This window comes from Myxocyprinus asiaticus, chromosome 28 (assembly GCF_019703515.2).
Source record: "Myxocyprinus asiaticus isolate MX2 ecotype Aquarium Trade chromosome 28, UBuf_Myxa_2, whole genome shotgun sequence".
NCBI lineage: Eukaryota > Metazoa > Chordata > Actinopteri > Cypriniformes > Catostomidae > Myxocyprinus > Myxocyprinus asiaticus.
Window position 1 is genome coordinate 14,323,378 of NC_059371.1, and position 27,005 is coordinate 14,350,382.

The 27,005-nt window shown below is 41.7% G+C and overlaps 1 protein-coding gene across 1 annotated transcript in view; it reads right to left on the bottom strand.

Annotated features, from left to right (window-relative positions):
• Window positions 1–7,216: 7,216 nt before the first annotated feature.
• Window positions 7,217–27,005, bottom strand: part of LOC127419106 (XK-related protein 7-like) — a 124,637-nt gene continuing 104,848 nt past the window's right edge. The window contains exons 2-3 of the mRNA XM_051660238.1: window positions 22,840–23,027; window positions 7,217–9,138 (exon numbers count right to left, since the gene is read on the bottom strand). Coding sequence (XP_051516198.1) covers window positions 8,162–9,138; window positions 22,840–23,027 — 1,165 coding nt within the window. The 3' untranslated portion in view covers window positions 7,217–8,161. The remainder of the gene's footprint in view (window positions 9,139–22,839; window positions 23,028–27,005) is intronic.

Genomic DNA, 27,005 nt, shown 5'->3' on the forward strand with positions numbered 1-27,005 from the left:
TTTCGAATACCGCAAATATAATGTCCCCACTACATGACGGATATCACTGAAAAAGATGTCTTGTGAAATTACACCTGACTCTGTGACATCACCAGGCAGGGTTTTAGAATATAGAGTGTTGTTGAAATTAGCAAAAATTAGTAAAACGACTGAAATTGCTGACAGTTTTCTGCATTCATGTCATGTGAGAAATTGTGTAGTTTAGTTCAAAAATACAACACAAGTTCTCATGTGAACAGGTGTGCCACTGTGAACGAGCTTCTCTCATAGCATTTATGAAAAGATTTTCACTAAAAAATAATTTGCATTTCAGGTTGATTATAACCAAAAACCTATTGCATGCTTTTAAAAGACTTGGAATATGACGCACAAGCCACATGGAATTTTATGACACTTTTGGGTGCATTTTAAATCTATAAAAGTAGTCACTATCAGATGCAATGCATTGGAAAGATAGACCTGGATATTCCTTCAATTTTCTACTTTTGTGTTCAGCCTAGAGAGAAAGTCATATGAGTTTGGAACAATATGATGGTGCATAAATTATGACAGAATATGAATTTTTGGGTGAACAGAAATGCAGTGCTAAAAAAACAAACAAACAAACAAACAAAAAACAAAAAACAGAGGCACAATGGTCAAAGACGCTCATCTAGTGCATCTTAGAGTTTTATCCTGAAGAGCGTACTTTTATCCAGAATGGCTCTTAGATGCTGCATATGCCTCTGCCAATCATTACTGTATATAATGATGTCATCTAATTAGGCGACGGCATGTGGCTGGAAAATCTTATCCATGAGGTGCTGGAAAGTAGTGGGAGCCCCGAACAAACCGAATGGAAGAGTGACAAATTGGTGTAATCCGAACGGTGTGGAAAAGGCAGTTTTTTCTCAGGATAGTGGAGTTAAGGGGATCTGGCAATATCCCTTAGTTAAATCCAGTGTCGAATAAAATTAAGCCGCACCCAACCGATCGAGCAGTGCATCAATTCGGGGCATAGGGTGCGCGTCAAATTTAGACACCACGTTGACTTTCCGGTAATCAACACAGAACCGGACTGACCCGTCACTCTTAGGTACTAGAACAACCGGGCTAGCCCAATCGCTGTGCGATTCTTCTATTACCCCCATTTCGAGCATTGCCTCTAATTTGTCCTGAATCACTTTTTTCTTATGTTCGGGCAAGCAGTACGACCAACTATGCACTACCACTCCCGGTGGGGTCTCGATATGGTGTTGTATGAGGTTAGTACGACCGGGAAGAGGAGAGAACACGTCCGCAAACTCGTTTTGCACTTTGGCCACCTCCGCGAGCTGGGACGGTGTGAAGTGGTCTGGGTGAATGGGTCAGTTTTGAACTTCACCTCCAGACCGAGCTCCACCTTCTCCGGAACTACTGTCACCATGGACATGGGAACCGCCTCTCTCCATAATTTAAGGAAGTTGAGGTGGTAAATTTGACATGCTCCTCCTCTATCCATTCGCTTAACCTTATAATCAAGATCCCCGAATCGCTGTGTAAACTCAAAGGGTCCTTGCCACTTGGCGAGCAATTTTGAGCTCAATGTGTGGAGTAATTCAAGTTCTTTGTCTCCCGGTGCAAATTCCCATAGCTGGTTACCCCTGTTATACAGCTGGCTTTGTGTCTCTTGAGCTTGGAGCAAATTCCGTTGTAGCAACTGACCCAGTGTGTGTAGCTTTGCTCGAAGATCAAGGACATATTGAATTTTATTCTTGCTTTGGGAAGGTCCTTCCTCCCATGCCTCCCGTATGACGTCAAGCACCCCGCAGGGCCGGCGTCCATACAGGAGCTCGAAGGGGGAAAGCCCTGTGGAGGCTTGCAGGACCTCCCTGACTGCAAATAATAGGGGTTCCAGCCATTTGTCCCAATTCCTAGCATCCTCATGCATGAACTTGTGAATCATATTTTTCAGGGTTCGATTAAATCGTTCCACCAGCCCGTCAGTTTGTGGGTGATAAACGTTGGTGCAAATCGATTTATTCCCCAGCAATTCATAAATTTTGCGTAGTGTATGTTACATAAACATTGTGCCTTGGTCGGTGAGGATTTCTTTCGGAATCCCCACCCGGGAGATAATTTTGAAGAGTGTCTCTGCAACACTGCGTGCTGAGATGTTGCGTAAAGGCACTGCTTCCGGATATCATGTTGCATAATCCACCAGGACTAATACAAACCGATATCCACGTGCTGACAGTTCAAATGACCCGACGAGGTCCATACCAATTCTTTCGAAGGGGGCCTCAATTAATGGTGACTGGCGCAATGGCTCTCTTGGGGTGGCCACTGGATTCACCAGCTGACATTCACGGCATGCTGCACACCATCTGCGTACATCCCTGTGAATGCCGGGCCATTAAACGGTGTAGTGTTCTTTCTTGTCCTAAATGACTGGCCATAGGATTATGGTGAGCTGCCTGGAAAAGTGTTTTGTGACAGCCTCTGGGTTGTTTTTTCATGGGTTTAAGTGTCCTGCATCACTCGATACAACCGGTCCCTAATAATTGAAAAGTATGGATATGTGAGGGCGACGTTAGGCTGGAGTTGCTGGCCATCAATTTCCGGGGGGCGGGAACAGGTCGAGAGGGTGGAGAGGAAGGACAATTGGGGTAGGAGTAGCAGAAAGAGAGAGAGAGAGAGAGAAAGAGAGAGAGGGAGACTTGGACTGCTGGCCGGCTTCGGGGTTGGCCGCCATGTGGGATTCAGCCAGCTGGACAGTGTCATCCACTGATGTAGGGCGATGGCACTGGACCCATTCCACAGTTTTCCTGGGTAGTCGAACGGTCAGCTGCTCCAGCACCATCAGTTCGATTACGTCCTCCACACCTCGCCCTTCCCCAGCTAGCACCCATTTTTGGCAGGCGTCCTGGAGCTGTTGGGCAAATGCAAATGGGCGGCCGACTTCGCTCAGTGTAAGGGAGCGGAACCGCTGGCGGTGCTGTTCGGGGGTGTGGCCCACCCATTGCAGGACAGCGGTCTTCAGCTTCATGTAGTGGTCCTCAGCTGGCAGTTGTTGTGCCGTGAGTTGGCCCTCCCTGGAAAGCAGCGGTAGTAAGTGGAGGGCCCATTGGGTTTGAGGCCAGCTGGAGGTAGTGGCTGAATGTTCAAAGAGGCCCACAAATGCCTCCAGATTGTCCTGAGGGCCCATTTTCATGAGGAGGATGTGTGGTTTCATCACTGCCTCTGGGGTCATGGTGGAGGATCCGCCTGGAGCTAGCCAGCTCCGTAGAGCCTGCCGGTCCTCGCCCTGGGCCTGGAGGAGCTCCTGAAAATGATGCTCCTGGGCGAGCAGGGCTTGGTGATGGGTCTCCTGGATGCTAGCCAGGGCGCGGATGACTTCGCCCAGCGGTGAGGTGTCCATGGCGACCAGAATTTTCCGGGTTGCGGCACCAGTGTAAAACGTTACAGGAATAAGGAAGGGAGCAGGAAGTGGGGTGGCAGTCCAGGTAAGTCAAGTTTTAATAGATTTTCAGCTTCACAATAGTATATGCACTTCAGCTTCACAACAGTATGTGCACTTCAGCTTCACAACAAAATAGGCTTCAGCTTCACAACTAAGTAGGCTTCAGCTTCACACTTTGGGTTTCTTTGTTCCCGACTCTCTCTGACTCTCCGGTGTTTTTGGCAGCCTTTTCAAGCCCATCTCCATCATCACTGTAATGAGACACAGGTGTTTAGTGTTAACAATCACCAGGTGATGGTCCTTACCGCTTCCTCTCTCCCCAGTGACAGACACATGACCATGTCCTGCCCCACAGACACATAGCAAAGAGGTGTTTGAAGAAAAAAAGAGTGTTACACAGAATGTTACATCATCAGTGCAGCAGGAAAAAATTGCACCCTTGCTGTGAGCCAGGCAGTGCAAGGGAAGTCCATAGGCTCAGCCAATATTGATACTTGTCGTGACAGACTATTCCAGTGTGCTGTGGGAAAATGTCCTGTCGCTAATCTAAAGATTAGTGGAGTAATGGCCTCTAGTTTACTTTATACAGGAAGCCAACTCAGTACTATTTCTGAGAATTTCTTCAGAGAGCACCTGTCTGGAGAGGATGAAGATATGCTATCCACAGCAGTTTGGCTAAAGATTACAGCTGCCAATGGTTTAGACATACCTTATCTCCCGTAGGTTATCTTGAGTTGGAGGTTGAAACCATGGGTATTACCGTACCAGAATGTGGTTTTCTAGTAGTCAGAGACTCCCAAAACTCTTCTGCTGTACTAGCCCTCATTGGCATGAACATCATTAGAATATGTAGACAACTGGTTCATGCAGAGTTTGATTCTACCCTAGGTGGAGTGTTGCAGTCTGATTTTTGCTCTTGAGGATGAAGACCTGGGTTTACAGACAAAGTGCAACATGAGATTCACGTGGTGGAAGATGTACCGGTGGCCCAGCCTTATAGGCGTATCCCACCTACTCAATAAAGGGAACTTTGAGAACATAAAAAAGAAAGCACTAGTGCTTATGCTTCACTTATCATGCTAGTTAGGAAAAATGTTGGCAGTCTCAGGCTTTGGGTCGATTACAGGCAGCTGAACTCAAAGACCTAGCGAGACGCATTTCCTCTGCCTAGAATAGATGAAAGCTTTAATGCCCTGCAAGGAGCAAAGCTCTTTTATTCCATTGATTTAGCTAGTGGATATCATCAGGTTGCTGTCCACGAGCGAGATAAGCATAAGACTGCATTTACGACTCCATTTGGGATATTTGAGTATTCTCTGAGGCCCTTTGGGGTTTGCAATGGACCTTCGATGTTTCAGCATCTTATGCAGGCTTCCATGGGTAATCTAATTTGTCAGATCATGTTAGTGTACCTTGATGACATACTAGTGTACTCGCCCACTTTCCCTGAGCCCTTGCAGAGACTGGAAGTAATCTTTAACAGACTAAAAGAAACAGGTCTCAAAGTTAAGCCTGAAAAGTGTAATTTCTTGCAGCAAGAAGTAACTCATCAGATCTCAGCTCGAAGTATTGGCACTGATCCAGGCAAAGCTGAAGTGGTCAAGCAATGGAAAATTCCCAGTACAATTATGGAATTACACTTGTTCTTAGGGTTCTGTAGTTACTACAGAAAGTTAATTGAGGGTTTTTCTAGAATTTCTGGCCCCCTCCATGATTTAGTGAACCTGTGTATCAAGCAGTTTTGCACCACAAAGAGAGAGTTTAGTGCTTTGTGGTCATCAGAGTGCCAATCAGCATTTGAGCTGCTGAAGGAGAAGCTTACTTCTGCTCCTGTGTTAGGGTATGCAGATTTCAATCTTCCTTTCACACTGGAGACTGATGCGAGCAGTGAAGGCCTGGGTGCTGTTTTATACCAGCAGCAGGGTGAGTGTAGGAGAGTACGAGAGAGCTTATGCCAGTAGGAGACTTTGTAAAGTGGAAAGGAATGACAGAAATTACAGTAGCATGAAGGTAGAGCTAGCCTCACATGGGCTATCTCTGAAAAATTCCATGGTTATCTACAGGGTTCCAAGTTTGTGGTCATCACAGTTAAAAACCCTCTGTGTCATCTAAAAATGGCCAAGCTCGGTGCAATTGAGCAAAGATGGATCGCTCAATTAGCAGTCTTTGATTTTGAGGTGAAATACCGCCCAGGAGAGCATAATGCAGCTGCTGATGCCTCTCTTGGCAGCCATCATCATCCTGCCACTCCTGAGGATGCAGAATATGATGACTTTATTGCCATCTGAAATATAATAAACAAAGGAACAGCCTTAGAGCATGGTGAAAAGACTTAGCTGGTGAAAAGTGCTCTAAGGTTAGACAGATTCGTGCTTTACAGTGTGGAGTAGAGGATGGCAATAACCCTCAAGTACGTCTACTTTGCAATGTTTTACAACAGCTGAACAGAAGGATTTTCAAATGAAAGATCCCACTCTCAGTTCTTTCAGAACCTTTTGGGAACATAAACAAAAGCCCACCACTCATGACAGATATGGTCAATCAAAGTCTGTATTGTCACTGATAAAGCAGTGGAAGTGTGATAGAGAGCTGGATGGCTTGCTTTTTTGCATTGTGAATGACCAGTACTGTGGTGACTGTCAACAGCTGCTCTTACCCTCATGTCTAAAAGAACAGGTCCTTGAAAGTGATACACGGTTGAATTAAGGAAAGTTTAAAATGTGGCATATTTTTATAACATGTTAACTTATATTTTATTGAGTTTATTTAGGTCCGTTTATATCATATTTCTAAGTAAATGTTACTATATTTACTTAAATGTTTAAGTAAAATGTACTAACTCACAAAAAAAAAAAAAAAAAAGTCAGGAATTAGATTTTACTTCTCTTTTGTGTGCAAAAACTTGTGAAATAAAAATCTAATCTTACTAGTCATTTTATTCAGTGAATGCATAGCAACAGCCAAACATGTCAAGTCTTAAGTACTGTATGTAGACCAGCAATCTAATAATAGCCCGATGGAATGCAAGAACGCATCCTTTGTGAACACCCCCTCGGAGTGCAGCGTAATTACAGCTGTAGGGCATCAACTGATACTCCATCAGAGTCTTCGTACTGGACAGCAGGATTCCTGTCACTGACAATTACACACCACATCTCTGGGTATTTGTGCATTTCATTGCTTGCTTTTTAACCAGGCACTGGATTTTCAAAGCAGCAAGACTTCACAGAGAGAAAGAGTGAGAGAGAGAGAGAGAGAGAGAGAGAGAGAGAGAGAGAGAGAGATCTCAGGCAGTGTGTTGTGATAGTTTTGTAAGTGGTATGATTTCTTTACAATTGCTGTAAATCAAAAAAGCACTAGAAAAGAGCTGAGGATGAGCAGTACAAATAAAAAGTGGTCTTAAGATTTTATGAATGACAAAAAAAAAAAAAAAACTCTCTCTTTTCACCAGTTTAAGCACACTCACAAACGCATCTGTTGTCATCCCCAACAGTGTTCCTCAAGTGCAGCTTTACACAGCTTATAAAGAACGCTCACAATTGCCAAACCACAAAGCCCCAAAAACTTTAGAATCCAAACTCCACATAACCACAGCAATCATCTCCCCCTTCCAAATAACAAAATATTGAGCGAAATGAACACATACAGATGTAAAAGGGATTTGAGGCATGTGGATGGAGCAACCCAAGACTCGCTGTACTCTAAAGGCAGAGACATTAGTTCGCCATTCACTCTGTCAATCATTTGAGTCTTCTATGTGTCAGAAATCTCAGTTTCGAGTGAAATGATCGACTGCAGAAAAAAAAAGGTCCTTTCCCTTGAATACATTGTCAAGTTCTAAAAATGACTTTGTTTTCATTAAACACCCCATAGCACACACACAAAAATTCAATTGTTTTACTTTTCCGAGGCTGAATTTTTTTTTTTTTTTACAACAACAATTTTTTTTCCAACTACATTTTGATCACAGCTTTTTGTCTTATTATATGACTTTTTTCTTCCATTTATCTTTACAGACAAACAATGCAGCATGATCCAAGACCAGTCAAACATACAGACAACCCATAAACATTCATACTGACACACTGGCACCATTCTATTGTATACATATAACAAAAGATAATATCTATATATGAATGTTTAATTAGAAATATCAAAGACATGGCCACAAAGTCATAAAAATAAATCTAATAAATAAATATGTCAATAATTACAGAAAAACTCTTTTGAGGAAAGGATGATTGATTGAACTCTCTAACCTCACCATTCACAGAAGCAAATAATACACAATTTGTACTTTTTTCAGGTCACTGAAACATTGAACTTGGAGACCAATACAGCAGTCAGGCTGGTCATGAGGAATACTGATTGGTTAGTTCATCTATATTTTACATTTGTCCACTTCCTCTTGTTGCTCATCATTTTCATTAGAATTCCCTATTTATGTTCAGTGCATAGGTAGACTGGTATGTCTCTTTCCTTGTGTCACTTCCCATGCAAGTCAATTCATTTGACATTTAAATGCCACGTTCATATTATTCCTGCCTGCTCAAGGTGCACTTTCAGATCAGTCAAGCATTCCCAGGCAACAGATGTATGCTGATGCCAAACGTGCAGATGTCCCACTGTGTAGCACCATGCTGACCATCAAGGATCGGAATGTCACCTCTTGGCATCTTCTCTGCATAGAGATGCCACTTGTAAGGTGGAGCCCCCTGGTGGTGGGAGGTATGAGCAACACTACACCGTAGTCTCGTACTCCATCACTTCTTTGGGGTTGCTGAAGCTTTGGTACTGGATGCGAGGTGTCACAGGAGACGTATTTTCCAGCACCAGGATGGTCTTCCTTAGCCTACGCTCAATAAAGTGAGCATCCCAGGCTGGGTACCTTTTTCTTGGCAGGTCGATACGGATAACGGGACCCTCAGTCCTCGGGGGATGAGGGGAGGGAGCTGGGGGCACTCTAGGAGGCCTTACCTGAAATACAGGAAGGCAGCTGTCTCTATCCCCCGCCCCAATCTCCCGATCCCCACCTGTAGTCCTCTGGAGGGTTCTGGGTGGACTGGTGACCACATCCGGTTGGGGAAGGGGTGTACCCAAATCCCCAATGACACCTAGCCCAATAACCCCCATTTCTTCCTCTACACAGCTCCACTGATTGCCCAGGATAGGCCCGTCTGGGTGGAGCAAACAATAATACACAAACATAAAGAATGTTCCCAATGCGTAGCTACACACCACCACGCACACGATAATCAGGGCATAGAAGTCAGAGGTATGCGGTCCTCTGTGGATGTACCATGCGGCAGTGAGTGCAACGTTCTCAACTAAGGTCACGCAATAGTAGATGCCCAGCCGAAAGCGGGCACGGCCTTCCTTGACGTTGAACCAGCAAAAGATGTAGATAATGCCCACCACCATATTGTAGATAATCTCCTCCCACTTGGACATGCAGAAGTCAGTCTCACCCTGGATGATCCAGAAGGTCATGGCGCACCAATGGGCCACGATGAAGATCCCGAAGTAAAGCTGGAAGACTGAAGCAAAGAGGGCGAAGGCGATGGTTCGAGCACCGATGGTGAAGAGGTGCCAGAGCATCTGGACAATCACAGCCTTGTAGGACATGGGGAGCTTATCGTCACGAGAGTCGCGCAGAACTTTCTGGTAGGAGGCAATCATCCAGGCAAGAGAAACCAATGATGCAGATGCAGAGAGACCTACAAAGACAAAGAAATAAGAACATAGAGAGCTTAAGTAATGTAGTGTAAGGCAAGAAACAAACTCTACACAAGTAAGTAAACCCATATGCGATATTGTACATGTACATATTTAGAAAGTACATAGTGTTACTGTGCCGGTAACAAACCTCAGTAGTCAAGGGGCGATATAGTAACCTTCAAATATCTGTGGCATTAAACTGGATGTGTTATCAGACAGGCACCTTGCAATAAATGCATTACACGTCTCTCTGTAATGCTCAATTCTGACTGGTCAATTGCAGCATCTAGCGGATTAATATTTCTGAGAAAAGACTGCATATCCTTGGATAAAGTGATATTTCAGACATCCAGGTATTGCAAGTCATCTTTTCCTACATCTCTGCAATCTGTACAAGTTCCATGTCCATTTTTATTTATTTGACTTGGCAAGAAGCCTTGTAATAAGTGGTATGATAAGCAGTCACGTGGTCATTTTTGCAAAATAAACACCAACAGAACTCTAATGAAAACCGGAGGTGGAATTCAGCTATTTCTGGAGACTCAGAGATTCCTTTCATCATTTCAACATAAATCAATATTTTATGTCCATTTATATATGACAGAGGCTATTTGCACTAATTGCCAATAGCAATAGATGCTATTGGCACCTGTTACATACTGGCTTAGACACAATGACGATAGAGAGATGGATCATATAATACAGGTAAGTTTATTAATTAATCGGCTGGAACACAGCATTTAAGCAGGTAAGATGATCAATGGAGAGGTTCTTGAAATGCAGGATGGTCTGATAATAACTGTGGGTTTGTCTTACAGATTTCCAGAGCACACACACAAACACAAGGGAGAAGACAAGGGGACAAAGGAAGACTGGATGGCAACATGGATGGCTGGATGACGGGATCGAGGTAACAATGCAGGTACATTTACATTTATGCATTTGGCAGATGCTTTTATCCAAAGCAACTTACAGTGCCCTGATTACAGGGACAATCCCCCTGGAGCAACCTGGAGTTAAGTGCCTTGCTCAAGGACACAATGGTGGTGGCTGTGGGGATTGAACCAACAACCTTCTGCTTACCAGTTCAGCGCTTTAGTCCACTACACCACCACCACCTGGTAGGATACAATAGAAGCATGTAGCAGGTAGGTATCAAGATAAGTAGTCTGTAGCATCAGACGAGGCCAGACAATGATTGAGGGTGTGTGTGGTCTTCTTATAGTGCTGGTGATGAGGGTTGATGAGTGTCAGATGTGAATGATTAGTATTCCGGTGTGTGTGAAGGCTGAGTGAGTGATGGAGAGCCTGGCGTGATCGTGACAACCTGATGTCCTTGGTGGAGAGCCACACCTTCTGTCTGGGCTGGAAGATGGGAGTCGAGGATCTCTGGACATCGGTGTGGCCCTTATGATGGCGCACTGCTCGCTGCAGATGATGATGGGCAGCGTCCCAGACTCTCTCACTCTCACAGAACCAATGGGGAACAGTGGTGGCTGGTAGCCGAGTATGCACTGGAATGGTGTTAACTCAGTCTCAGGTTGGCGGAGTGAGTTCTGGGCATACTCGGCCCATGCCAGGAACCGGTACCAGGAGTTCTGGTGGCTGTGGCAGAAGGTTCGGAGGAAACATCCTACTTCCTGGATTTTCCTCTCCATTTGCCCATTTGTCTGGGGGTGATATACTGACAAGAGGCTGAAGAGCAAGAAGAAGGCTTTTCATACTCTGGAGATAAATTGCGGTCCTCTATCAGAAACAATATCCTCAGGAAGACTGAAGTACCTGAATGCATGGTTGAAGAGCAATTCTGCGGTTTCTAGGGCTGTGGGTTGACCTTTCAGAGTGATCAGGTGGCAGGCTTTGGAAAACCGATCTACAATGACTAGGATACAGGTAAACTCATTATATGCAGGTATATCAGTCATAAAATCCACTCCTAGGTGTGACCACGGTCTTCTTGGAACAGGCAACAGGAGGAGTTTTCCAGCCGGAAGGTGACAAGGTGTTCTTGCCATGGTGCATTCTTCACAACCCTGGATGAACCTTCTGATGTCCATGGCCATTCTGGGCCACCAGAATGATTCCTGGATGAGTGAGAGGGTACAATTGATCCCAGGGTGACCAGTGCCAACAGAGGAGTGGATGGATTCAATGAAAGGAATACGTTGTGATGACGGAACATATGTCTTGTTGGGCTGGCTGTTGGGTGGAGATTTGAGAGGCTGCAAACCTCCATCCTTCTTGGCCACAAAGAAGAAGCTGGAAGCAGCAAGGGATGTGGAATGTCTGATGTAGCCCTGCTTGAGAGCCTCAGTCACATACTCCATGGCTTGCTGTTCTGGGTGAGATAATGGATATATTTTACCTCTGGGCACTGGTTCACCAGGAATCAGGTCAATAGCACAGTCCCATGGTCAGTGTGTGGTGGTAACTGAGAGGCTTGTCTTGGGCAGAAGACATCCTAGAAGTGGGAGTAACATGCAGGAATATCCACAGATAGTTGATCTGGAGGGCTCTCAATGGAGGTTGAGTATATCTGCAACACAGGTGAACGTAGACGTTTGGTCACAGGCAGGCATGGAAAGCAGGTAGCATGACAGGTGGAGCCCCACTTCAGGATGTCACCCGTACTCCAAGATATTTGTGGATTGTGCCGGATGAGCCATGGATGCCCTAGGATCATGTCAGCTGTTGAGTGCACCAGTAGAGTGATGGTTTCCACATGTTGGCTGCCAACTTGAAGTTGCAAGGGACCGGCAAAGTGCTTGATGACACCTCTCCCCAGGGGTTTTCCAATTATGGATTGGATGAAGTATTCAGACTAGCAGGGTTCCTTTTTGAGCTGGAGCCTTTGGCAGAGCGCTCCTGAGATGAAATTGCCGGCTGACCCAGAGTCAAGGAAGGCAGTGAATGTGGATGACACATCAAAGGCAGTAAGCGTATCAGTGGTAGTAAGTGGTTTACTATTTACTGAGGGTGAAAAAACAACACTCACCTCTGGTAATGGATGTTGGATGGGACACGAGTATTTTACGTGTCCCTCAGCTCTGCAATATAGGCAAAGATGCTGGGTCAACCGGCGAAGTCTTTCTGCAGGGGAGAGGTGAAACGCATCCACTTGCATGGGTTCTGAGACTGGTTCTGGAGGAGCTGGTGGAACTGGCTGGCAGGTAGTGGGGAGTGACTGCAAGGCTGGCTGGTCTTCTAGACATTCCCTCATTCGATGAGCCACACGGATGGATAACTGAATGTAACGCTCTAGCCCTATGGTGTTATCGTAGGTGGCGAGCTGCAGCCGCAGCGTTGGATTCAGCCCTTGACGGTAGGTGGTAAGTAATGCTGGTTCATTCCATCCACTAGCTGCTGCAAGGGTTCTGAACTTGAGGGAGTAATCAAGAATATTACCCTTTCCTTGACAGATTTTAATACATTTTTCACTCACTGTGGTGTCACCAGTGGGTTGTCCGAAAACTTCATGAAAGTGAGTGATGAATGAATCCAGCGACTGCATGACGGGACTAGTTTGATTCCATAAGGAGTCTGCCCATTATAGAGCTCTGCCTGTAAGTAATGACAGAATGAAGGCTATTTTGGCTCTTTCGGTAGCGAATGCTGCGGCTGCATTTCCAGGGCGAGCGAACACTGTAGCAGAAAGCCATTGCAGTCCTCCGCCGAGAATATCAACAAGCTCTTGACAAGGATCATTAGGATTAGTTCCTGCCGGATTCGTTGTCATGGTCTGGCCTTCTGTCATGCACCGGCTTAGACACAATAACGATAGAGAGATGGTTCATATAATACAGGTAAGTTCATTAATGAATTGGTTGGAACACAGTATTTAAGCAGGTAAGATGATCAATGGAGAGGTTCTTGAAATGCAGGATGGTCTGATAGTAACTGTGGGTCTGTCTTACAGGTTTCCAGAGCACATACACAAACACAAGGGAGAAGACGAGGAAACAAAGGAAGACTGAATGACGACGTGGATGACTGGATGACGACAGGGATGACTGGATGACTGGATGATGACTTGGAATGTCTGAATCGAGGTAACAATGCTAGTAGGATACAATAGAAGCAAGTAGTAGGTAGGTATCAAGGTAAGTAGTCTGTAGCATCAGACGAGGCGAATTGTATTGGTAGACATCATAATCAGCTGAGCGTTAGCTAATTGCAAGCGTGACTCATGTGATCTGCCTGAACTAACGCTATGCTTCATGCTTCTGCCAAAAAACATGGTTAATACAATATTAATATAGTAAAACCATAGTTAATTTTACCCAGAACAAACCTTTCACTCAACACCCGATCAAATCACTGCAGGGAAATCAACCTTTATATAAATGTAATTTATTATTATTAAATTAAATTATTATTAAGTAGTATTAAAAGAAATATTAACAGTAGAGACAGGAAACAGGATAGAATTAAAGCGGGACAAAAGGTGGATTCGAACCCGTGCCGTCCGCATGACAAAAATCACATCCACACTGTCAGTACACCCCATGCCATTAAAGCAATACTAGGGGTGCAGTTTGTCTTCAATTTCTGTGTTTCCACCATACTACTGGAGTGTAAATAGCTGTGCTGTGATGCAGGTGTAAATAGTAGTATAAATGGTCTAAATACTGTAGATAATAAGCAGGATAATTTAAAATCAGTCACTCATTCAAGTCATGTTGCCGCAGGGTCTTCTACAGTCAGTTTTGTCTTTTAACTCAACTACTGTTATGGCAGAGCAACAGTTTGAAGAGAATCTTGCTTAGCAAGATAGTGAAGGTTGGTTAAACAGTTGATATGTAAGAGATAATGTACAGTCAGCCGGTTATAATTGCTCAATAAACCCCGAAGCGAAGCGGAGTGTAACAATGTTGGCCACAGGCAGACGAAGAGATGATAAAAAAGGAAGTAAAGATGAACTCAGGTGCAGTTTATTTACAAACGTGGAATCCCAAAAAACCCAAACTATAAATGTGAACTAAACATGAACATAAACTACTTGACTTGACATGAAACTAGACTTGACATGAAACTAGACCTGGCTTGACTTGACTTGGCTTGACCTGAACAAAACAACAAAGTTACATTCGCAATACCTGATGAGAGACAATGGCAAACATGAGGGCTTAAATACACAGACATGGGTAACAAGACAACCAATGAACAGACAGAACTATAAAACAATATAGCAAGACTAATACATTTAAACCAATGATAAACTAGCACTGATAACAAAGTAATCAAACAATGAACCAATGAAAACAAGACACATGAACAGGGGGGAAACACATGACAAGATCACATGAGGGAGCAAGAAATCACATGACATGACAGAAACAGGAACTAAACTTGAAAATAAAAGACATGAAAAAACATGAACAAAACACATAAACGTGACACGGAGGGGTCTTGCATCACCCTGAAGGGGTTTATTGTGCGATAATAACTGGCTGACTGTACATTATCCCGCTTATTACATGGCTACTAACCAAATAAATAAATACATGGACATAAAATATTGATTTACACTGAAATTGTGTAATTATGTGAGAAGAAATAAATTGTTGAACAGCTGAAATCCACCTCTGGCTTGCGTCGGAGTTCTGTTGGTGTTTACTTTGTAAAAATGACCATTATTATTGTAGGACCTTACATATCAACGGTTTAACCAACTTTCACTAACTTGCTAAGATTCTCTTCAAACTGTTATACCACCATGACAGTGGCAATTTGTGGCAAGCTACATGACTTGTGGCAATGCTGAGAATGCAGGTGTACTTAAGTCACGTTATGAATTGAGTTCTGACACATTCCGGACCGCAAAGATGCATGAAACCGAGCTTGCTAGAAATAGTTAGAAGCATTTGCATTAACATATTTGTTACAAGCCTAAGAGTGTGTGTTTCTCAACCACATTCTTCAAAGCTCTCTGAAAGAATATTCTCACTAAAACCACACAAAATTCTATTTATGATAAACAAACAACTGCATTGGTTATTGGGTTGCTGACATGAAATACTTTTGGGAAGTTGACATGTCCTGCGGGATGAAATGCTATACTTCTTTAACAGCATTTTGCTAATTCTAATTCTTTTAAAATTATTATTTATGCATGGCTTTTATGACCATACTTATTGAGAGATTTGGAATAGGTCTTACAACACATTTGTCACACCGTAGGATCATTTCAAACTAACTAATGAAGGCAAAAAGGAGATTAAAATGGTAAAAAAATTTGGAAAAATGGTGACCAGTCACAATGCCTAAAATATACACTTTTCCTTATACATTCACATACATATTAACCTAAAAGGTTTCATGGACATGTTATATGTAAAATACCCTATTATGAAGTTTGATCTCATGATATTTTTAAATGGCCTGAGTCAAGAGTTGTCATATCTATCAGTCTGCAGCCCTTTAAATAGCCTGAAAAGAACAAGTGCTAAATATAAAACCTAATCAAAATCATTATGAATAACTACATTTCCACATTCTCAGCCATCTGCCTTCAATATTTAATTAGATCAGATGTGATTCATTGCTAATTAAACATGATTGAATAATTAACCTATGAAAAATGAATAATTCAGGCCCTAAATGATGTCTCTTGCCTCTCTCGACGGATAACATATGAATGTGTGAATATACCTTGCTTCATGACACATTTCTGACGAGGCAAAAAGGCACAGCTATGTTAATTCCAGACATCACAGTGGCTCTTATGAAACATGAACTGACAGACCTATGCAGCTCCAAAAATCACAAAGGAAACAGAATAATCCACTCCAGTGATTAAATCCAAATCTTCAAGCAATTTAATAGGTGTGGGTGAGAAACAGAACAGAACAATTATTTTTATTTTTATTTTTGTTTACTCTAAATCTCCACTTTAACTTTAAATTTCAGATGTGAAAGTGAAACTAAACAGGCACCACATGTGTCTTTTAGAAGTAAAATTGAAAGTGGAGATTTATGGTAAAAAATGGACTTTGTTTTGATCTGTTTCTCACTCATATCTATTATATTGCTTCTGAAGACATGGATTTAACCACTGGAGTCTTATGGAGTACTTCTAAGTTTCCTTTATGTGATTTGTGGAGCTACCAAGGTCTGATCACCATTCACTTGCATTGTATGAACCTAAACAGCTAAGATATTCTACCAAAAATATTTGTTTGTGTTCTGCAGAAGAAACCCTGCAGAGGGTGAGTAAATTATGAGAGAATTTAAATTAAATTAGGTGAACTATCCCTTTAAGTACCCTCCGTGGTCACACGTATCCCTAGATGGAAATCAGAGCCCTAGAGCGTTAGGTTGAGCGCACGGGTGAAAAGGAGGTGTGCGTGAGTGAATGTGTGTATGTTCTTGTGTGATTGAGCGATATGAAGCTTATTTAGGAGGCTTCCACTGAGAGCTGATGCTATCATGAGGATCAGCTCTTTAAGACATCCCACCGCATGTTTGTTTATCTGCCAAGTCCCTGCAGTTTGACATTGTTTTGGCTTGTTTGTCTGTCTCAACACACACACACACACACACACACACACACTTAGAAACCCACACTTTCAACTTCACCATTTTAAAACAATTCAAGCCCCTCAGGCAGGCTTATAGGAGGTCAGCCGAAAATATTCGAAACACCACATGAAAAGGTTGCAGTCCACCACTTGTGGTCAGGTCTGGATTTGTGAAATTTTCAATTATGAAGGTCGATCCTGGCATAAATAATTCAATACATACTCTTATTTTCCACTTCAAGCCCACACAGTACATATCATATTCTGGATTTCCCTTTGCTCAAACTTCACCCTTGCAGGCTATTGAGTGTTTACTTAATTTCTGGGTAGTCTTTTTGAGTCTCATTTAGACATTCTGCATTGTGCTTACTCTCTCTCTCTCTCTCTCTCTCTCTCTCTCTCTCTCTCTCTCTCTCTCTCTTTCTCTCCTGTCATACCAAGCAACTCATCTGGTATAGATCCAGATGAAGTGTCTAGGGGCCATTCACACTGAGCATGTTTTTGCATTCATCTGCATTGTTTTTCACCGTGTCTCACTTTGGCAGCGTCTCGCACAGAAACACCACATTTTTTAGATGTAAAAAGAACATCAGATTAAAAAAAAGCTGCATTCTGCTCTATACGTTGTGCAACATGTAAGATTTTGAAACCCCTGAAACTTTTCACTACATGCGACAAACAACAGTCCATAGACTGTGACTAATGGACAGTCAAAATATTTTAACTCATAGGACTAGACTGTATGTGACCGCCCGACCAGATGTGATGTATTTATTCAAAACTATGAGCGCAAAATGAGAAATATCAAAGGTTTTTGTTCTAAAGTTTATTCTAAACACTTGCTACTCCGGCAGATTGGGCGGATATAAATGATGAAGCCAGAAATTATAATTTACTTTGCAAATACATCACAAAAGGATTTATGTGCGATTAAATGCACTTGTGTCATTTATCTCTGCCTTCAGAGACGAGCTTGCATTCTTTTCATCTCTTGCATCCACGGCAGACGAACACAAATTCTGCTCTGTGCGTGCAAATCCCAATGGGACAAAAACATGAATAAAACAAAGAGACAAATCATGAAAATAAAACTGAAGCTGGCATCTGCTCATCCTGAGTCATTTCTTACACTGATGTTGCAAACGTACTGCAGTTTGGACTCAAAAGTACACTGTGAAAAGAGACCAGCAGGGGGAGAGATGTGTAATCGAACTCGGTTTGGACTAAGCAGTCGAATCAAGTATGAAAACAGCCTCATTTGCACTCAATAGCATTTTACTTTCTCTGTCTTTCTCTCTGTCACAATCACTTTTTCTCTCTCTCTCCAGTCATCCCAAGAAACTCATTTGGTGCAGATATAGATTAAGTGAGGTCTTAATTAGCAGAGATCCGAAAGCATTAGTTGCTGTTTTCCTGCTCTTCTCCTGGCCTGCCCATGTGCTGTGCACTTTCTCTCCTGGCCTCTGAGTCTCTCGTGGAGCAATGTGCTTGCAATCTTAATTAAATAACACATCAGACACAGTGCAAGCCCACTGCCACAAAGACTACTCAGATTAGAATGCAGTTTAAAGAGAATGGGGTAAGACAAGTTAAACCCTAATGCTGTCAAAATGAGAGAGAGAGAGAGAGAGAGAGAGAGAGAGAGAGAGATAGAGAGAGATGAAGAGAGAGATAGATAGAGAGAGATAGTTTTAGTTCCAGCTAATGCACTTGCATAAACATCTAAATGATGTGGTGGGAGATAATAGACAGTAGGTGTTTGCATAATGTGTTTGCATTAAGTGCAGTGCTATGTGACATGTCATACGTGCAGTCAGTGGGCATGGCCATGAAGTTTTGATATTTTTGCGCTAAATCTATATTCCATTCCCTCTCAAGCAATGTCGATATACTGTAAATGAAGACAGCCTCTACATAAGAAATTGGTAGAGTAAATGGGCTATATGTAATGCATTAGAAGAATTTAAATATGAACTATTTGTGCCTTACGTTTAACAAACGTGCAATAAAAACGTCCTTGCTGTGAACTCTCTCCCGTTTTGTCTGTCATCGTTCCAGTGCTATGGTGTTTAGCGGTGAAATATTACATAGGACATTTTTGTGTCCTCCTGCCTCCAGACCGCAATATATGTGTTCTCTATCAGCCTGTCTCACCTGCGGTCTTCTTGATGGTGTTACGGGATGCTTTATGCTTTGCTGCTCTCCCATTGTTCCTTGTTTTGTAATGTAAATTTGTTATATGTTTCTCTGTTTAATGATTTATGTTTAATTCCTCAAGCTTTGGAAAGGTGCTATACAAAATTAACGTATTATATAATAAACTTATTATAATACAGTTATTATTATTATTATTATTATTATTATTATTATTGATCTACTGACACACAAATCATGATTTTCAAATTGTTTGATATCTCTTTGATTTTATCTGCTGGTGAAAGCCCCAGATTGCAAATGCAGGAACTGATTTTGGACTTTGCGGCGAGAATAGACATGCTTCTCAGACGTCTAAGCTCATTGACTTATTTCTCAGGAAAATAGCAGATTGTGCTTTGCGCCGCTTCATTAACATTCAATACAACCACAGTTACGCAAACACTCCCACCCACGCCCACTTGAGCATTGCACTGGCAGGAAAATTGCTCTTAGAATTAGCGCTGTCACTAAAATTGGATTAGACATTCACGATTTTGTTAAATGGCTGCATAAAAGTGACTTTTAATAGCATACTAATGGTGAATGTGGCAACTATAGCACCTTGCAAATGTGAGTTGAATGCTTTACCATCACCCCACACTCTGTGAATATGTACATTATTTATAAGTGTTGGACTGAGGTTGGCTAATGTGCTAAAGCTATCAGCAACAAATCACATGCGTTTGAATGGCATGATTGACTAATCAGAATCAAGTATTCCAAAGAGCAGTGTAATAAGTAAGGGATAATGTACAGTCAGCCGGTTGTTATTTCAAAATATACCCCGACAAGTTGATTAAGATCCCAACGCAAAGTGGACTTGTATCACCCTGAAGGGGTTTATTTTACGATACTGACTGACTGTACATTATCCCACTTATTACACGGCTACTAACCAAATATATAAATACATGGACATCAAATATTGATTTATGTTGAAATTATGTAATTATGTGACAAGAAAGAAATAGCTGAACAGTTGAAATCCACCTCCGGTTTGCGAGTTCTGTTGGTGTTTATTTAGTGAAAATTACTGTCTGACTCCCTATTATGCAGCCTATTACAAGAATACTTGCCAAATAAACAAACAAATGGATGTGAAACATTGATTTGCATTGAAATTGTATAATTATTTGAGAGGAAATAAATCGCTGAACAGCTGAAATCCACCTCCAGTTTGCGTCAGAGTTCTGTCTGTGTTTATTATGTAATTAATGAACGTCTGACTGACTTCTTGCCAAATAAATAAATAAATGCACATTAAACATTGATTTGAGTTATCGCACAGTGATCCGTGAAGCAGGAAAGATGATACATAGACTGCTAGATGGTACCATTGACCAATCAGAATCGAATATTTCAGAGAGCCATGTAATAAGAGACAGTAATGCCCTGCACCCTTCAGAGTACTCACTTCAAGTGCCTTGCCTTCCATAGTGAGTAAGGCATAGTGATGCTCACTTTAAAAAGGAATTCGCTTACATTATATAAAGGTCAAAAAGTTTGGAGTTGGACTGACATTCTGAGACATGAGATCAGAGAGAGACGCAGGAAAAAAAGCCAGAGCCTTTCTGTGCAGTGGTTGTTAACCCAAACCCAGAATTAATTGGAAGATCTCTGTCTGTTTTGACTGAGTCTTACCCTGTGTCCCCTTTGAGCACTCCAGTACCTCTGCTCCCTATACGCATATTATGTAGGTGCGTAGGGCAACAACTCTGTAGGGGGGCACCATTTTACCCTAGGGGGGCACAGAAACTCCATCGGGTGCCCTTACAAACCAAAATTATGGTAAAAAAATATCATAATCTACAGTTATTGTGGTTTTACTACAAGTAATACCATACAGTAGTTCAACTGTGGTTACTGTAGTAAAATAATAATAAATTTTTATAAGGAGTGGATTATGTTATTGTGAAGGAACACAAAATATTTGCGAGGGAACACAAAACTTATTGTGTGGGAAAACAAAGCTATTTCAGAAAATAAATTCTCTCCTTGTCCTCTAAGAGGCTACAGTGTATTATTTCACACTGTTGAAGACCCCCAAAACAGATTATTTGGAAATCAAATAAAAAAATGAAGTAGTTATAGTGTTACAAGCTACTATTTACATGTAGTTTGAACTAGTTGCTTTCTCTAAAGTGTTGTTTTCAGCTTAGATTAATTATTCTGTAGAGTTGTTGTTAGTTTAGCAAGCTAAATTCTTTTGACTAGCTTGGCCAACACATACCTATTGCTCTCTATTGTTCTCTCTCTCTGTCACCAACCTGATCTCATGAAAAGTTGTACGATTTTTACGAGGTGGCTAAATCGTATGATCTCGTACAATTTTGTTCATTTGAATTTGTACGAATTGATCATGAGCAAATGCCTGTTTGTGTAATGCGGAAGTAAGCGAAAGTTCCGCTTGTTAGGCGTTGAGCACATGCTTGTTAATGTTATGCCCCAACCCAAACCCCTCATCTAAACCTAACTATACAGTAGAATGTAAGCATGATAGGAAGCATGAAGAGTAAGTTGTATGTGACAGTAGCGGGAAATTGTTGAGTTTTAGAAGGAAACGATGGATAGTGATGTGATTGGCTGTTGTAAAAGTCATTTGAATTTGTACGATACAAGTTGTATGATTACATACGATTTAGCCAAATTTTGCCAAATCGTACAAATCCTTATGATTTCGCCATGGAAGTGTGTTTCTGTCACCCATCCTTGTAGCAGAGGTATCAGAGCTGTGTCATTTGACATTGCATAGAGTAGAGCATGTTAATTCATCACAAGCAAACCTCTTCCGATGAGCAACTAAATGAATCATTCATGGCGAACAGGACACAATCACTGCCACCTCTCACTCTTTCTCTCGCTTTTTTTTAACGATACTCAATAAAAATGCTCTACTAAAAGCATCACATTTGCCCACCTGGGAAACATCACTGACACTGTGTGTGTGTGTGTGTGTGTGTGTGTGTGTTTCAGCCGTGGCCCGTGCAATTTAAGTCTAGGCCTTCAGTGCGATTCATGCCATTAAGAAATCACAGTTTCACAATAAGACACCATACGCCCATCATACATTACGTGGCAGTCAACTAATAATATCAATTTACATTTTAAAAACACGTCCACGCACGAAAGCCAGAACCAAGGAGGTCTAATACCAAGAAAAAGCTCTCTAATAATATTTGAATTAAAATTTTGCTTGCATTAAATTTTGTTTCATCAGGGTACATGGTTACTTTTCAAAACTTGATCCGACACAGAATTCTCGCAGCCTAATTTACACTTAGAAAACTCCTGATGTTGCTATAACAATGCAAAAAGCACTTACCAGTTTACTTGAAGTGAAAATCAGTCCTCCTTTCCTGTTTAATTAATCAATGGTAGGATCATGCAGAACATCTTAGGTTTTTACATCCATAAGAATCTCTTTCTCAATGGCAATACCAGCAGTGATGACAGCCGACTCATCAGCAAGATCTCGCTCTCTTCGCTTTCAAATTACGTACATCACTTAAAGCATGATTGCATCACTCAAGGCCAGCTAGAAGGCCTGGACTGGGACATATCTTAAGACCACACCCACAAGAACAAATAAATCAAACTGATTGGCTAATAAATCTGACAAGCAGACTTTAGATGCCTATTCACTTACAATGCTGAGGGATTCTGTGGAAATTCTGAAGGCTTGAAGGGGTGGAGCTCAGACTCACGCGCTGCTTCGGCTAACAAGCTTAGCTTCGGGCACACGATTTGTGAAACAGTTGTCACACTTTGCTTGTAAGCATCGAGGAATAAATTCTGATTGGATTAATTTTTTTGTTTTTTGCTAATCATTTGTAGATTAATTAGGAGTTGAAAGCGATTGAAAATACATAGGCAAAAAGGTCAATGAGAATGAAAGGATGAAAAAATATGTATTTATTAGGGATGTTATGCCAGCAGAGAAGGCTTTGCTTGTCCTGAGAAATTGCCACTGGTGTGTTGTCTTACCCTGCAGGGGCAGTATGTGGTTGCTGTGGATCATAATGCTGAGCTGCAGCACGAGTTGAGGTGCGCTCTTCAGAAACGCCTCCAGCAGCCGTAGCATGTTGATGTCAGCACTCTCGAACATCAGACGCCAGTAGAAATGACGCTGACCCAGTTTGCCATGCACTCCCAGGTATAAAGTGTGGACATACCTGAAAATACACAGAGGGAAATGGTCAAAAGGTCATTGAGGTTTGTTGAATTTTAAAGTAATAGTTCTCCCAAAAATTAAAATTCTCTCATCATTTACTCACCTTCATGCCATCCCAGATGTGTATAACTTTATTCGGTTTATAGTGAAAAAGGAGTTATATTTTGGTTTGTTCTCACCCAAAACTAACTCTATCGCTTCAGAAGACATACTTTTATTCTGTATGTATGTGCTTTTTGAAACTGTGATGTTTTTGCCACCATTCACTAGCATTGCATGGACCTACAGAGATATTCTTCTAAAAATCTTCATTTGTGTTAGGCCAAAGAAAGGCATAAACATCTGGGATGGCATGAGGGTGAGTAAATGATGAGAGAATTTACATTTTTAGGTGAACTGTTACTTTAAGGGGAAATGGTACATTTGCATTTTTGAGAGGGGTGTATTCTCTTAATTTAGCCACGCTGTTTGGGTGCTTCTCATTTCTTAAACTGTGCATCCTCGTTCCTCGCTCCTCTATCCTCAAGCCCGTGACCCCGAAATCGATCAAAGTCCACCATCATTGAAGACGTATCAATTCTCTAAATGCACCACGAGGAGGTGAGGATCGAGGACAGAGGAAGCTTACTGAGGACGCTTGAATGGGAAAGCACAGGAGCTTCTTATGCGGAAGACATTTTGGTTGGTGCACCTGACACACGCATAAATTCTCCCCCTCCTTCACATCTGACACAACAGTTTTAATTAATGTTTCACCTTTGCTGTTTAAATAAACCATAATTGTCACATACTTTAACAGTGCATCTTGAATTATTTGTATTTATTATAAAAAATATTAATAAATAAAGTTTCAACAACATAACGTCAAGTGCTCCGAAGTGAACAAGCACACTTGAGTGAGCAAGGACTTTCCATTTTACAAATACATCTTGCTTCGATTCCTCAGTCCTCGTTTCCTTTCCTTCCATCCTTTCCTTGTTTCCTTAGAGGGTGGAGCAAGGAAACAAGGAAAGGAAACAAAGGTAGGAAATGAGGATGCAAAATGTCAGAAATGAAACATGTGAATAGTTGGACTAAATTGGGAAATTGGTTTAAACCTGATTTCACATGTTCAGATTTGGCTTACTGTATGTCATGGAGGTGTTCACACTGTTTCTCGACCTTATTCTGTAGACTGACTGTCATTTTGCAAGTGATAAAATTGGATCCATTTAGTCAACCAGTGTTGTCAATATCCAGTATATTTACATTGTTTGCCATAGTAATGATTTAAGTGTCACCACGACACCAAGAGACATATGGGAGTGGCTGTCAGTGTTAAAAAAGTGGTAACACTTTACAATAAGGTTCCATTTTTTAACATTAGTTAACAACATCAGTTAACATGAACTAACAATGAACAATATTTATTAAGGCTTTATTAATACTAGTTAATGTTAATTTCAACATACACTAATACATCTTTAAAAATGTGTATTTGTTAACATTAGTTAATGCACTATGAACTAACATGAACTAACAATGAACAATTGTATTTTTATTAACTAACATTAACTAAGATTAATAAATGCTGTAAAAAATATATATTGTTAATTGTTTGTTCATGATGCCTAATGCACTAACTAGTGTTAACGAATGGAACCTTATTGTAAAGTGTTACCGAAAAATTAAATGGAAAACTGGACATTTTTCTTCTAGTTACTGTATGTGCATCATGATATCTCACTGCAGCATTACTATATTTACACATTCGTTTAAATGAATATCAATTTGAATCGGATGCTTACACACAAAAAAAATAAAATAAAAAAATAAATAAAATTATATGTTAGTCCCAGGACTACTTAATCAATGGAAGTTATTAAATGACAGAAAAAAGATGAAGTTTGGTTGTGGAGGGATGTTTGAACAGTTGTCATGGGATTGAACAGCTGCTTACAGTATACTGTATATCCTTGGGTTGTAATTGGCAGGATTAAATAAACAAGCTCCTCGTGAACTCTTAACTAAGGTGTAGTAACTTAATTGTGTTTAAACAAGCATTTGCTGAGCTGACTGTCACAGTGTCCATCACAATATGACACCAGAAGAGTGGCACTGAGGACTTTTCACCTGTCAGCAGCTTTTGACGGGAGAAGAGCAGGACACAACCTGATATCACACACACACACACACACACACACACACACACACACACACACACACACACGTGTGTGTGTGTGCCCGGTCAATGCGGTGGACACAAGCTCAATATATAAACCTTTTCCCCAACACTCAAAGAGGTTATGCATTAAATGTCTCAGTGAGAAAGATGACTGAATTGATTCTTTCTCATTCAAAATAAATTATTTTTCAATGTTTTTTTATTTCTTTCATTCATTTCTCATTTAAAGTATCAAATGCAATGGATTCAGTTGAAGAATTCTCAAATGTAATTTAATTCAATCTCCTTCATGTTTCTTTCTCTGTCTCATATTGAATTTGGAAACACAATTCTCAAATGCATTATCAAATTTACTGTAATTGATTCAATTTTTTTTTTTTTTACATGTGCCATGTCAGCTTACAATAACAATACTTACAATACCATGTTTTTCCACTTTTATCCCACCCAACCCTTCTGTCAAATCACTCACAAATGCAAACAAATTCTAAGTAGAATGATAAAAATAACAATACAGAAAATTTAAATTATGAAAATGATTAAATAAATAAACAAAAATAAATAGGACAATAAATATGAATTAAGTTAAATTAAGAGTTATCAGCACAGAGGTCAAATACAGCATGTGTGACATGGTACATATTGCCTTATTGCACTGCCAGCACATTGCATAATCTCTAAGTTTTATTCTAGCCAGTCTGCTTGGGGTCCAATAGCATCTGTTAAGAATCTTGTAGTTAATTAATTTAAATTAGACCAGTTTGACACTACCTGATTCCACAACTCTTCCTTGATCAACCTTATCTCTTTCCCATGCCACTTTCAGTCTGTAAAAGAGGACGCGAGAAGCAGTTTTTCCTTTTCCAGGTGACGCTTTTATTTCCCCTTTTCCTCGACAACACTTTATAGTTACTTCCGTACACTCTAACCACACTAACACACACACACCGCTTCTACAAACAACTTCTACTATTCAGGAATGGTCACTCTGGCTCAGCTCTGTCATATCCAGTCTCTCCTCTGAGCGTTGTGTCGCTCTCTTTATGCCGCTCTCCCCGTGCTCACTGAAATTAGAGACAGGTGTTAGACATAATTTAGCTCAGGAGTAAGCGCCCTTACCACTTTCTCTCTCCGGAGAGATGCTTGACCATGCCCCCGCTGCCACATATCCCCACCTCCAGACTCAGGCCGGGGCGACATCCGGCCTGCCTACCACTCCCCCCCCATTCCTGGAAAGGAAGTCGGCGACAGCCATCTGCGCCCCCGGTCTGTGGACCACCTTGAACTTAAACGGCTGAAGAGCCAGATACCAATGGGTGATCCGGGCGTTAGTATCTTTCATGCGGTGGAGCCACTGGAGTGGGGCGTGATCCGAGCAGAGGGTGAAGGCCCGCCCCAACAGGTAGTATCGGAGAGTGAGGACTGCCCACTTGATGGCGAGACACTCCTTCTCCACGGTGCTGTACTTAGTTTCCCTTAACGAGAGCTTACGGCTAATGTACAGCACCGGGCGCTCCTCCCCCCCACCACCTGCGAGAGCACGGCCCCCAGCCCCCTGTCTGAAGCATCTGTCTGTAAAACAAAAGGGAGAGAGAAGTCAGGTAAATGTAACAGCGGCCCCCCGCAAAGTGCGGCTTTAACTTGCGTGAACGCCTGTTGACACTGCTCCGTCCACTGGACCAGATCTGGAGCTCCCTTTTTAGTGAGATCAGTCAGCGGGCTGGTGATGTCCGAATAGTTAGGCACAAACCTCCTAAAGTAGCCAGCCAGCCCCAGGAACTGCCTCACCCCCTTTTTGGTCTTGGGTCTCGGGCA